The 14795-nt window shown below is 38.4% G+C and overlaps 1 protein-coding gene across 2 annotated transcripts in view; it reads left to right on the plus strand.

Annotated features, from left to right (window-relative positions):
• baiap2l1b (BAR/IMD domain containing adaptor protein 2 like 1b) overlaps positions 1–14795 on the plus strand; it is an 82571-nt gene that overhangs the window by 51531 nt on the left and 16245 nt on the right. Inside the window, exons 7-12 of one of the 2 annotated variants that reach the window (XM_022673275.2) lie at positions 802–954; positions 2120–2275; positions 3079–3184; positions 3360–3573; positions 11750–11809; positions 13743–13914. In XM_022673275.2, the coding sequence (XP_022528996.2) occupies positions 802–954; positions 2120–2275; positions 3079–3184; positions 3360–3573; positions 11750–11809; positions 13743–13914 (861 nt within the window). The remainder of the gene's footprint in view (positions 1–801; positions 955–2119; positions 2276–3078; positions 3185–3359; positions 3574–11749; positions 11810–13742; positions 13915–14795) is intronic. The other variant, XM_022673284.2, reaches the window with a different exon arrangement.

Genomic DNA, 14795 nt, shown 5'->3' on the forward strand with positions numbered 1-14795 from the left:
TGTAAACAGCATGGAACAACAGAGACAGCGTTTGTTCATAGCAGTATATTATCTTATAAAACATCAGATTAAACTGTGCCTTATCAGCAGATTAGTTTAAATCACGTTCTCACAGCAAGCGAACTGCTTCAGAAAACAATCCGGGTGTTGAGCAGGGGTGGGGAAGATTCCTGCGGAAGTTGGTGCTGTATATTTATTGCGTTATACAATGATTAATGCGTTACTAATTCCAAATTAACAGCCCTAAGCAATAATATAATCTATAGTGACATCCAATACCATTTCCAGCAATAACTAATTTCTTATGATATTGTTATGCATTGTAATCATCAACATCGTGAGTGATTATCATAATTGTCCCATCACTGAGGTCCCACCCAGACAGTAATGATGATATCTTGTTTTGTTATCATCACTTTTCACAGGTTAAGCTTAGCAGTGCTCCCTTCTAGGAATCCCTGCTTGTCATTATCAGTGGTTGAGGATCCTGACAACTAAAAAAAAGGCGTTTGCGACCCAATCTTGTCTCTTTTCACTGCCACCCTTCCTGACTTAGAGATAACAGCAGCTTGATTGGCGGCTCGTTTCCATCACAAAGGCTGACATTTGAGATCACACTATCTGGTTGGCCTCTTTTGTTCCCTCTCAGTATCTTTATGCTTTAAAATGAATATGCCTCGTGTCATGCCGTTTTGGTTCCTGTGATGGTTTGTTTGCAGTGAAAACCAAGGAGACTTGGCACTGTGTATGTGGGGCAGCTGATAAGGGTGTATGATGCGTTTATTTCTGCTTTCTCGACAGTGTCTGGAGACCCTCACGCACCGCCAGATGGACATGCAGAAGTTTATAGCAGATGGTTGTAAGGAGGCCCTTCTGGAAGAGAAGAGAAGGTTCTGCTTCCTGGTGGACAAGCACTGTTCTTTCTCCTACCAGATAGCAGGTTTCCACGACAAGGTCAGTCTTTCTCAGCATATCACCTGCTATCACCTGCTATCACCTACGTAAAGTGTTAGATCAGTTCAAGAGGTTTATACTGTATCTAAGGCTATTTTGAGTATGGAGTGTATTTACATTGTTAAAGGAGAATGAAGTTAAGGTCACATGTTTTTTTTATGAGATAAGAAGATGCATATAGTACACTCATTGTCATATAAAATTGAAATATAAAAATGGTCAGATTGTAATGCTATTTAAAAGAAAGATAAACATTAACAGGAACAATACATCATTCAAAATGTTGACTGACATAGGGTAAAGAGTTAAGGAACCTGTCTAATAGCATCCCATACATGTTTAATTGGATAGTTGTTTGATAATCAAGCTTTTGGGCAAAAGTTTGGGTACCACACATATCTGCCAGCTCTCCAATACTGTGTGTGCATGGAGGAGCTATTGGACAAACCAGCTTTTGGTCACAAGTTTGAGCACCCCAGTGCTATAGTACAGCCTGTGCACGTGAGGAGCTTTAGGACAAACCATGCCTTGGCCAAACATTTGGGCAACCTAAATCAGCCGACACTCTAGTACAGCCTGTGCATTAAGGAGCTTTGGTACAAACCATCTCTTGGCCAAAAGTTTGTACACCTCAAATCAGCCAACACTCTAGAAAAGCCTGTGCACAGAGGAGTTTTGGGACAAACCATGTCTTGGGGAAAAGTTTGGGCAACCCAAATCAGCCAATGGTCTAGAATAGCCTGTGCACAGAGAAGCTTTGGTACAAACCATGTCTTGGCCAAACGTTTGGGCAACCCTAATAAGCCAACACTTTAGAAAAGCCTGTGCATGAAGGAGCTTTGGTACAAATCATGTCTTTGGGAAAAGTTTGGGCATTCCAAGACAGCCAGCTTGCTGGAGCTGTTGGACCAACCTTGACTTGGGCAAAATTTTGATCACCCCCACATGTTGTTCAGGTTGAGTTTTAGCTGAATGTGTTGGCTTTGTTCGATTTGGGCAAATGTTTGGGCACCCCACACCTCAGCCAGTCCAAAATTACTGTCTGTGCATGGAGGAGTTTTTAAAGCAAAAGCATCAAATAAGCGTTCCAACCAAATTTGCAGTTTATGTTTTTTCTCCTGTCATGTTATTTACTCGAATTACTATTGTTTATGGTTTCCCAAAGGCGAAGGACATACTAACAGAGAAGATACCCACCTGGCAGGACAAATGTACTGACATTACCAACGTTCCAGACAGTGTGATGTCAATGATCGATGGTCTGCGCACTCCAGTGTCTGTAACTCCTCAGCCCTCTCCAGGAACAAGGCGCAACAGCCGGGTAGGAGCTCCTCAATTAATCAATGCATTCACAACATAAGCTCGAATGTGGACATACTTGAATGTGTCATTCACTCCAAAAATAACTTCATACAAACTTAATTTAATTAGTTTATTATTAACTATACATGGCTAAGCTAATCCAAGTTCACATTCAAACATTTTCACCTTTACTCATTAACTCACTAATTCAGTATCTTCAAAATCATCAGGCTCTCTGAGCATACTTTATTATTTATATGTATCTTATAATATCTTTTGTCCATGGCCAATTAATGCTTTGATATTTTTTCAAGAGCTTAGATCAGGCCCAAAAAAATCCAGCCCAACCTGACCCGCCCCATAAACTGTTTTTTAAGCCCCCCTTTTTTAGAAATAAGAGCGTTAAAACTGACCATTTAAAAACATTTACTGGCTGTTCAAATGAGTGAAATTTATTCAGAATGATGTTAATTAACACTGCAACACTGAAGAAGCATAGACAAATAAAACAAATGTTTATTAACTCCCCGTCTACTCTAATATAATTAACAATGTCTATAAATATAAAACACTTTCGGAACAAACCAGTTTTTTTAAGCATATAGCCATAGTTTTTATGTGACTTGCTTATTACTATTAATAAGTGTATAAACCTTATTTCTACTTTATATTGTGTATAGAATGCTAGAAATATTAAAAAATTTGCTTTGCATCTGTAGTATGTAGACATTTGTGGCAACAATACAGATCTGCTATAGATGCTATAGTATTGATATATGTAAAAGAAGTTATGTAAAATCATTTTCGTATTATTGTTCACAGACTTCAGAGATCGTGGTTCCACCTCCTGCACCTCCTCTGAAGGCTCAAACCAGTCCACTAGCCGGCATGTTCCCCCCAAACAACCCCAGAGAAGAGACTGTGCCCGGTAAGGTTTGGTCCAGCCAGGTCCCACTGCACTCCATCACATAGAAAAAAAGACTCAAACTGTGCTGTGCTTCAGCCTTCCGTCACTAAAACTGAATGATAAACCACTGTTTTTCCAATTTTCTAGGTTCATCGCAGTTATTTGCATCTTTTTTATGCATATCTGTCACTTTCAGATCACAACAGTGAAGACAGTGGATTAGCCAGGTCTGTGTCAATGGCCTCAGGGTTGAATAACATGGCTAGAAGACCCCGAGTCAGGACCATTTTCCCCCATAAATCTGGCAACAACAACACCTTGCTAAGCTTTGAGGAGGGAGATATCATCGCACTGCTCATCCCTGACGAGAGGGACGGCTGGCTTTATGGAGAGCTGGAGAAGACCAGACAGTGAGTTACTGTACTGATTCACATATAGCAGTGCGCCACAATATGGACAAAATACTAACTACTAGTATTGCAGTTATGTTGCTACATATAATTCAGTAATTCAGTTTAAAATGTGAGACTCACATATTATATAGATGTATTACACACAGAGTGATCTGTTTTAAGCTTTTATTTATTTTATTGTTTATGATCCAGCCAATGAAAACCCAAAAATCACTGTTTTAGAAAACTAGAATATTATATAAGGCCAGTTGGTACTTTTGGCAGGGTGGGCAGTGTGCCAAGTCCTGCTGGAAATAGAAATCCGCATCTCCATAAAAATTGTTAGTAGAGAGAAGTACGAACACAGTGGACCAACACCAGCAGATGACATGTCTCTCCAAACCATCACTGATTGTGGAAACTTCACACTAGACCTCAAGCAGTTTGGACTGTGTGTCTCTCCACTCTTCCTCCAGACTCTGCTCCCTTGATTTACAAATGAAATGTAAAATTTACTGATGATCAGTGATGGTTTGGAGAGACATGTCATCTGCTGATGTTGATCCACTGTGATATATCAAGTCTAAAGTCAGTGCAGAAAAGTGTTTTCCCGGAAAATCTTACAGCACTTCATGCTTCCCTCTGCTGGCAACTTTTATGGAGATGCAGATTTCATTTTCCAGCAGGACTTAGCACACTGCCCACACTGCCTAGATCAAATAAACTAGACATATCTATCCTGTGAAAGTGACGAAAACTCACTAAGCATGACCGACCTAGCTATCTGACATCCATTTGTTGTTTGTTCATTGCTTTTTTCATTTATCTGCGCTTTTGTTCGAATGGCCATGCCAGCATTCTGTCTGCATTCCCTGAACGCACATCCAGCAGTCATGCTAATAAGAAGCTTATCTTATTCAGTGCATCACAACCTGAAAGCTGAAAAATGCTTTTAGTGGTTGAGGGACACAGCAGGCTAGTCTATAACATTAGAACTGTATATCATTTCTGTCCAATAAAAACATGTAATTCTAAAACTTTACAGTAAAGAGGTACCTTTTTTAACTTTCAATGGAAGTCAATGTAAGAAGTTTATTTTAGATGTAAGGTAATTTTGGAGAATTTCTACATTTGTCAATTTGTCAATAAATTTTGACACAGTTTAAGGGACAGTTTGTCTGTTCAAATTATATAGTAAATAAAAAATGTATATACTTGTTTTTTTAATTTCTAGTTCTAGACAGATGCATCCAGTCATGATGGTTACCATCCACTGCACTGTCCTTTATTGGTGGTAACGTTTACTCTGAAGTAACCCTATTTGATAGGTTCAAGTACTGCAATTGTATGCCTTTTGTTTAGGGATGTTCTGATCACATTTTCAGTCCTGATCCGATACTTTGGCAATGAAGGGAAAAAATGAAAGAACATATTCCAAGTTGTCCCTTAAGGGTTTTTTGTACCTAATTTTTTTTATTATTATTTAAACAATGGTTTGACAAATTACTGTTTTTAGCACAAAAGAAACAAGTATTAAATAATCATATAAATTATTTGTCTCACTACAACAATTCTGGGGTTAATCATAATTATGATTATGATTCATTTTTTAAAACGCTGGTAGTTTTGTTTTTAGGGAGGAGAGCATAATAATAGTGTAGTATGGATTAGTCTTGGCAGATTAAATTTAGACTATATATATATATATATATATATATATATATATATATATATATATATATATATATATATATATATATATATATATATATATATATACACATTATAATATAGTATAATATAATGAAGTTATATGCTTTTCAAATTAGAATATTGTAATCTGCTGAGATAATGAGTGTAACTGAGAGCTTTAAGCAGTCTTGTGTTGACAGTTTGGAGGAAAATAAAGTGTGAATGAAATTAATGTTCAGTAAGTAACTTGCTGGATTAACCTCAGTGCTCAGTAGTGAACTTGTGGAGTAACAATATAACGTTACATTTTTGATAAATAAGTGATCTGGATCTGTTTCACCCAGTTCCGATCCTTGTGATCAGCCTCGATTTCTGATCATGTGATCAGATCGGTGACATCTCTGCCTTACTTCAACTGTCTGGATGTTAAATATAAAGTATCCAGTGTAATATGATGCAAACATTTGTAACATTTTCCATGATGGTCTGTGAGACTTTAAAGACTTTAAATAGACCTTCAGATGTGGCAGATTTACAAGAGCCGAATACAAACAAAGTTGTTTGCCTATCTAGCATCGCAACAAAGAATTGAACCAGCACCTCAACATGCAGCATTGCACCTGCTGAGGGCTTTTCATAGATCCAGGCCAATCACTACAGCCATTGTCTGTGCAGAAAGCTCACCAGAGAGAGACGGCCTGTGTACACAACTGTCCCTGTCGTTCTTCAAACCATCTGTGGCGGAGAAACGCCCATTTCATCTGTGTCAGCTGAATAGCTTTCTGATGACCTGAAAGAGCCACCAGACGGTGACAGCTTGCTTGAGATGCGACGCATGCGGCGGCGGCGGCAGCAGAATGCGAGTGTTATAGCAAGAGGAGGGGAGGCAATCAGAGCACAGCTGGAGACTGAGCAACACAGCTATGTGGGAGATCACCTGCCTCCAACGAGAGCCCAAATATTTATGCTGTCTTCTGCTTTGCCAGCCTCTGAACGAAGCCTACCAGATGGCGCTCACAAGCGGGGAGCGTTTTAATGAGATGCATTTAAACCAATCAGTTTCATTCCCTAAAGAATACCGAGAGCTGTTCCCCTTTATTGTACAGTACAGTATTAGCGTCTGTGATCTGCTGCAGCGCGGTGGAAGGGTCCTAATGAAAAGGCTTTTAACAGAAACTCCAGCATTAAAAAAAGAACACCCACTGAGACTCTATTGGAACATGGCCGCGAGAGGGGCTGATAAAGACGTAATTATTATTATATTCTTAAGGGCTGCTCTGTAGTGTTTTCCACATCAAAGCAGTAAACAACAAGCACTGCTCTCTCTCTTTTTCTCTATCTGTTTTCTCACAGTGTTAAACTGTATGAGGGCATTTCACTCAAAAGCAACCATAACAATCCATTCATTATGCAGGCAAGCTAGATTAACCACCCAGCTATTAAACCGAGCGCTTCTATTTAAACTATTTAAAAAGCATATTTTCCTCATAAGCATTCTTATTAATAACACATTCACCTTTCTTCTGAGGTTAATTAGAATACTCTTCCATGATTTAACTCTAACTCTAAGGGAAAGTCTGAGATAAGAAATGAGAAATCCTCTAGGGGGGCCCAGTCACTTAATCCCAATCATTGAACAATCAGGTGAAAAGAATTTAAAAAAGAAAAGAAAGTCTGCAGGGCCTGTTGATATAGTAAGTCTGATTGCATTCATGCTTCTTGTGGACAGACAAACATTAACATTTCTATACGCAGTGTCGGAACGTTCCACACAAAGAAGGACAATGATTAACCTTCTAAACGGAGTAAAGATAGTTTTAGGGTGTTTTTACACCTGAAAGTTCAAACCAAAGTCCAAACCAAGTCAAACCAAGTGTTTTTGTTGCACTTTGTGCACTGGTCTTATGTGGGCTGCATCTCCCTATACTTGACTTTGATGACTGGTTTGTTGAAGGGCTTTGGCATGTTGGGTGCTGTGTGTTCTGTCAATTTATAGAGTAGTAAAGTTTTTGCCAAATCTGACTCCCTTTAAATGCATTAAGCAGCAAAATAAGAGTAATAGATAACCTCAGGATAACTTTTTAATTCTGTTCATAAATAAGGATTAATATACAGTTACAGTAGTTACAGAAACCACCAGTATAATATTTTGCATAGTGGTCAGATTTCTGCACAACATCAGTTCTTTTTCATCTTCTATTGTTTATTGGGTGATGGTAGAGTGCCGCAACTACAGTACCTGCAGTTGTTGGGAAAGTTTGAACCATCTGCAGGTTTACACCTCAAACAAATGGAAAGAGAGTATGGTTCAGTTGATGAATCCTTTTGGTCCAACCGTAGTTCACTGCACCCTTTTGATTTGTACCAGGTCCAGACAAAACAAGATTAGTTTTAAAAAGAGACATTTTAATGAAGAGACCAGAATCTGGTTGAGTGATTGGAACACTCATCATGGCATCTCTTTACGGATAAAGTCTCGGCTTTTAATACTGCAAGCGGAGTGGTGTCAAAATGCTAGAGGGGAAACCCAGTGTGGAGATCTGTGCAAGCGCTATAAACTGTTTATAAGGTTTTTGTCCGAATTTTAATCTGTTATAAAGCGCACTTAAAATTCTTTAATTCTCCCTAAAATTCAGTCAGTATGCCTTATAATCTAGGTTTATAATTTATGTATTAATTTTACAACAAAATTGCTAGCTTATATTTCCCTGGCTAAATTTCCTTTGGGATAAATAAAGTATCCATCCATCCATCCATCAATCTGGCTTACCAGAACACTTAGGGTTCCTCAGTGTAGTGCTCTTGATCAGGATTTACTAGCGCTAACCCCGGCTAGAGCTAGCAGTTAATGCATCTAATGCTAATGCGGCTGCACCCAGCCTTAGTGGAAATCTGGAAAACTAAGCTTACTGTAAATAAACAGTTTGACTTTAAAAGAAAGTGTTTTTTTAAGAATTACAGTTTTGTTTACTTCGCTTAGCTTAGCTTTACTTAACTTAGTTACCCCTCCCCCACCGCCATCTAGTGGTGAGACCCTCTTGAATTAGAAGGAAAACATGGCGACACCTTTGCACAATGCGCTTTATTATCGGGTGCAACTTATGTATGAAAATAGACCAGAAAATATACATTGATTAATAATGTGCCTTATAATCTTGTGCGCATTATAGTGCGAAAAATACGGTATGTATTTGACCTGCAGTTTCCAGTATTTCTCTCTCTCTCTCTCTCTCTCTCTCCATTAAAGCATCGTATGTGAACAAACTTGCCTATTAAACAACTAAAACTATTCTGTTTTTTTGGTTCCTCACTTAGCAGCATGGTATATTATAGCTATTGGTATTTTATAGCATGTAGTTACTCAGTAATAAATCTTTGGATGAGTAACTGAACTGCAAGCCAGTACAAGGGTTCAGGGGGTAAGATTCATTCATTCCTTTAACTCCCACTACTGTGAATTTTAAGCTAAGCATGTGAGTGATCAGTCCACTAGATATCAGCGGGGTGAAACTCAAGACACTCAGTTAGCTGTCTCTCCAGATGCCGCTGAGGGCTGGTGGCATTGGAAACCTGAATATCAGATGCACACATTCTCTCTGCTTATCGCGCCATCTCCCGTCTCAAGCAGAAACACATCTGAAGACATGTCTTAAGAGAATAGCTGACATATTTTCATATTTAAACAAGCAGCAAGTAACATGTTTGAATGTATAGTTCAGACAGATGCTGTTAAATGTGTGCACATGTATGAACACACTGTAATTGAGTGTTGGCTATAATAATACTGAAGAGACATTTATAATGTGTTACCTCAGGAGAGGCTTTGGAATGCCCACACTTGTATAAGGAATTGTGAGGTGTTATCTTGTGAGTGAGGGCAAAAACTGGCCAGTGTACTGATGGCAGGACAAGACATGAATTGTCAGCAGTGGCGTGCACAGACATTTTGGGGGGCAAGTGCTCAGGGGGGAAAAAGGGCACTATTTAGCGCACGTGGAACACTTCATTATAAAAAAAAATTACACGCACATGTTAAATGAAATTTGACTTTTATTTGTAACATTCTCTAAACGTGAGTTGTCAATGGAAAAATGTCACACCACCAACTGATAAAATACAGAGTAGTTTGGTGCTGTATGAGACATATTACTGCACAAGAAACTGATTTCAGGTTGCGTTTAGAGGGCAAACGGTAGGATTTTACTTGATGTGTATGTTACCTGGCTGGTGAGACACGGGGGAGAAGAAGCCTATCTGTTGGCGTGCGTGCTGTGCTGAAGACTCGCTGAACTGAACTGCTGCTGCAGCGCATCTAGTGTGCCTTGCTAGCAAGGGCGTAGGAGCAGGTTTGATATTGGGGGGGACACATCTATAATGTAATATAATATAATATAATGTAATCTGCTTATTTGAATAACCCCATCTTATATTCTCTTAAAACAACAATTGTGGAATTACCTTTAATCACAAATAAACCATTCTTTTTGTACTTCTGTTTATTATTAGTTACATCCAAGTAAAGGTCACTTTACAACCTAAACATGTTACTCCACTTTACATTTACTGTTGATAAAAAAAATATGTGTGCAATGTCTGAACTATATATAAATATATGAAAAAAAAACTGATGAGGTATCACCTAATGTTTAAAAGATATTATTTTTATTACTATTATTATTATGTATTGGCGTGTCAATTCTGTTGTATATTTGTATATTTACATTCACGCCACCTTTTTTCGACTAAAAGTACTTATGATGGTGGTCTTTTACGTAAAAGAATGTAACCTTATGTTTCATAGAAATTTTTGGCAGATGTTAATATAAACTTTAGATAACCCAAACCCTCGTAGTCTGTTAGTTTCATGAGCTTTTACTAAAGGACCAGATATATTCCATAACTCAATAAATGAGAATTTATTAGCTGATCATATGGATGGGTTAAGAAACTGCTTTAAACTTCCTACATGAAGTACTCTACTAAATTCTGTCTATCCACTACATACAGCTTCTATCTAACTAGTTAAACTAGCTAAAATAATTTCCCTTCATTATAATTTACAGTAATCCTAGTCTACAAGTCACAATGACTATCACAAGCTCACAGAGGGTTTGATCTGTGGGTTTTGAGTCGTTTATTTTTAACCAGCTATCAGAAATAATCTCAAAACAGTGTACATGGTAAGCTCCGTTACCTTTTAGAAAAATCGCTCTATATCCATATATATATGTATATATCTGTTTTAACGTCAGCTCGCTGCGCCCCGCTGCTAAATTTAAAAAAATAAATCTTTACAAATCCTCCACAGCGAAGGGGGGGGGGGAGGGTCTTTTCATTATGACCCTGTCACTGATTCACTTATTATTCTGTCATGGACCTTACCCTTTGTAGACCCACCTGACGTTTTGGAGATGCTCTAGTCAAATTATCTAGTCATCACAACTTGGCCTTTGTCCAAGTGACACAGATCCTTAAGCTTGTATTACTTTCTCAGATTGTCCTGAGGTAATTTTCTCTTTTACGGGGGCTCCTCTGTGATTTTATTCCCTTCTGGAACGACCATGTATGTGTTTTTCTCAGAAGTCCTCTGAGAAAATTACAGGCTAAATTATTTACTGTTTTTCTCTGAACTCCGTGGTCCTCCGGTAATTTTAGTCCCATTCAGACACACGTCTCTGAGTTTCATCTCCTCGCGTTTAATAAAACAGCTATTTGTCCACTGCTACACACAGTAATTACACTTTGAGCGTACATTTCCATGGATATCCACGTAAACACAAGAGTGAGTGGAAATGGAGGAGCTACTGAACTCAGTGTCACATGACTGAGAAAGCCAAAAAACTCACTGGTCCTCCTGTTGTTTTTTTTTTATTGCAGTCCACATGCAAGAGTTTCATCACTAGAAGTAGAAGAAGTGTGAAATATGTTTCACAGATGTCCCCCTGAGAAACTAATCCCATCCGGATAGGATATTACTTATCCAGTCTATGAAGGAATCATGCAGAACATTTTAAAGTGTTAAACAAACCAAAATTCTTTGATTTGAGGTGTTAACTTGTGATTTCTGAGGCTGGTAACTCTAAAAATGTATCCTGTTTCATCATAAGTTTTTGCTGGTCTTTGCGACAGCACTTGAGGATACTTTCAAAGTATTTTTTTTTTTCAGATTGACTGACCCTTTATTTTTTTCTCTTTACTTAGTTGAGTAGTTCTTGCCATAATATGGATTAGAACATTACTCAAATAGAGCTATTCACTGTATACCAACTCTACCTCTATTAATCTATAGTGCTTCTTACCCAGTGTCTGTTGACCAACCCTTCTAATGACAGGGACCAGATGATCTTTTTTGGTAGATACTCTCCATATAAATCAGTCTGCTCTAATTAATTACATGTAAAGTCTAGATATTTCAACATATTGCACATTTACATAGCTTAAGACACTTTACACAATATTAATTACTGTTGTAACTTAATGCATTTCTGTTGGCTTTTCACAGGAGGGGCTGGTTTCCGTCATCTTATTGTCGTCCATATGTAGAACCTGCAGTAAATAACAGGTAATCAGACTCCCTCTCCTGCAAACACACACACACACCCTCACATACACCCACACACACCCACACACTCCAACGCACACCACTCTGTTGTCCTCCTGATTACTGCTGATACAGATCAGTCCTCCTTTTAAGACATGGAAACCCAAGCTGGGGTCAAGCTCTATTTTCGGCCCATTACATTTGAAGACCTTTAGCCCTCATTGTCCGAGAGCGCTGCTGCACCACAGATTCTGAATGATAAATGCAAGTGAATAAATTACGTAGTAGAATGAGGAAATTCATTACAGTGTAACCCAGCTCATTGTCCTGAGAAACCTGAGCTGGAAAGTGTACATGCAGAGTCTAGCCATTTCCCTCGGTTTAGCTCTGTTTAACTGTTCAGCCGCAGTCAGCAAATACACCGGCATGCCACAAGTTATGCTATCCCACACCCTAAAAACAGTCAATTTTCACACCTTCCACCTGCGTCATTTGAATAGCAGCAGAGTTTAGGAATATATCTACACTGATGGGCGTAGTGAGCTGGAAGTGAGGTGTGTTCAGGTAAATTTCTGCCGTATTGCTAATGTGGCAGCGGAAAACACAGGTGCGCCACTGACTGATTAAAACCCTGACAACAGTCAAACGTCCATTGCTGCTTTGGCACGTACACCCCCACTTGTTAGGCACACACACAGAAGCACAGCAGTGCTTAGCGACAGGACTTGACGATACTTTCAAAATTGTTGATTTTTTTTTTTAGTCATTTAAGTCATTTTAAGTCTTTTTTTTCCCACTTACTTGAAGAGTTCTTGCCATAATATGGATTAAAAAAGAGCTATTCACTGTACACCAACTCTACGTCTTGACAACTTCACAACTGATGATCTCAAACACATTAAGAGGCAAAAAAAACAAGTAATGAACTCTTCATAACACAGCTGTTAACTGAAAACTTTATGAGGGAGCTCCACCTCATAAAGCTAATTGAGAAAATACAGCCAAGATGTGCAAAACTCATCTAAGAAAGAGGAGCTACTTTAAAGAATCTAAAATATAAAATATATTCATTTTGTTGTTTTTTTTTTTGTTTACTATATAATGTCATGATTTTCTTCAAAGTTTGTATAGTTAGTATTAATATGCAATGCAGAAAATGTTAAAATAATGAAAAGAAAAACTGAATTTTAGGTGTATCCAAACTTTTGAATATATGTATATATGTACCGGGAATTTGCATTCAGATCAGTTTCAGGCCCTGCACACATGTCAGTTCAGCGTTCTTTAGCTTACATTGGATATGCCAAAAGTCATGGGACATGATACTACATCCTGTTCCAAGAATTTTGGCGAGCAGTGTTGTCGTTTTTATGTAAATCACTCTTCTAATATAGCTTGATTAAGGTTAAAGTTTGGCATGGTAGAAAAAAAATCATTATGATTTTCATCTTTTTTGAGCATTGCACAAAGTAAACATACTACACAAATACACACAGTTGTGACTATGGGGCATCCACATCAGTGCCCAGCAAGTAGTTGATAGTATTTCCCTTGTTGAAAGCATAAGACCAAAGCTACCCCATAATTTACATTGTAGCCATTGTGCCTATTTTAGTTAGCTACACTAAAGCACAGCACTGGAACATAATGTTCTGTACTGGTTCCGGCGACATGCTCACTACAGCTTATCCATTATTTAATAAAATTATTCAGGTGCTTTAAACAGGGTAATGCTAAACTCTCAGGGCTCTGGCCTCTGATCTAGGGCATGAACAAAGGTTTAAGGGTATTTGTTTGTTAGATAATTTGCTAATAATCAGTCTCTAATACATATTAATTACTTAATTTACAAATAAATGAATAGACTTAATAAATGCATTGGTGAATCGATTAAATGGTTAAAGGATGGTAGTATTGCATACAGTATGTGTTAATTGTGTGTTCTGGTTTTCAGCAGCGTGGGGAATCCTCCAGTGCGCAGCAAAAGTGTGGCAAACCTGGCGCAGCAGGACAACGATGAGGATGGGATGGTGCTGCCTCCACCCGACTACAGCGACTCACCCATCAGGAGAAATTCTACCAAGTCACAGACGCAGACATACATTCCCTCTACTTATGAAACCTCGGTCAGTAACTCATTCATATCATCTTTAAGGAGCATCAGGATTTGGTATTGTTCATAGCAGGGGTGTAAATATCTTACCTCACATTTTATTTGATTATAGCATAACTCAGTGGCGTGCAGTGAATATAGTGGGTACCCCTTCTGCAAACCATCAGCCCCCCCCCCCCCCAACCAGAAGAACAGCCTTTAAAAAGGCTTTTTAATATGATGTGACACAATATCTGTCTTATTTGCAGTCGCAATTCCGTGTTAGTTAGCTAACTACTGAATTAAGCCAGCATGCGCGCTGTTTTACGACTAATCAACGCGTACCCCTTCAGCGCAGCGTTTAGAAGGGGTTAGGCAGCCATGGCCCCGCCCCCGGAAGGAAAATCATGAATCTGATTGGTTAGATTGTCCTACGACTTTGCTAACAGACGTATTACTACACTCTTCTCAAAATCAGCAAAAGGGTCCACGAGCAGACACAAGGGGGCAGAAGCCATTTTAAAAAGCTTTGATTGGTCAGTACCGTTGTCAGTCAGATAAGAGAAACTGGTGCTTTGAATTAGTTGCTGTATTTTATTTTAGTTAATTTATAAAATAAGTCCATACACTTACAATAACTATAATATATATTTCCTGATTAAAAATGATATAATTATTTACATGCACTTATTGTCACCCCTTCTCTGAAGGGTTAAAAGGGCCTCACTGCACACCACTGGCATAAATCAATTTGAATATTTCTGTGGATTAGGGCTGCAATATATAATTTCAGCATTATATGCACTCATAATAGTCACATCGCAGTAAGTGCAATGTCTTGCAAGGCAGTTTAATCAAATCTAAGGTGTTTCCTCCCCCCAACGATGTGTAGAAACCGCCAGGAAGAGCTCAAAA

The sequence above is a fragment of the Astyanax mexicanus genome, chromosome 19 (assembly GCF_023375975.1).
Source record: "Astyanax mexicanus isolate ESR-SI-001 chromosome 19, AstMex3_surface, whole genome shotgun sequence".
Lineage (NCBI taxonomy): Eukaryota > Metazoa > Chordata > Actinopteri > Characiformes > Acestrorhamphidae > Astyanax > Astyanax mexicanus.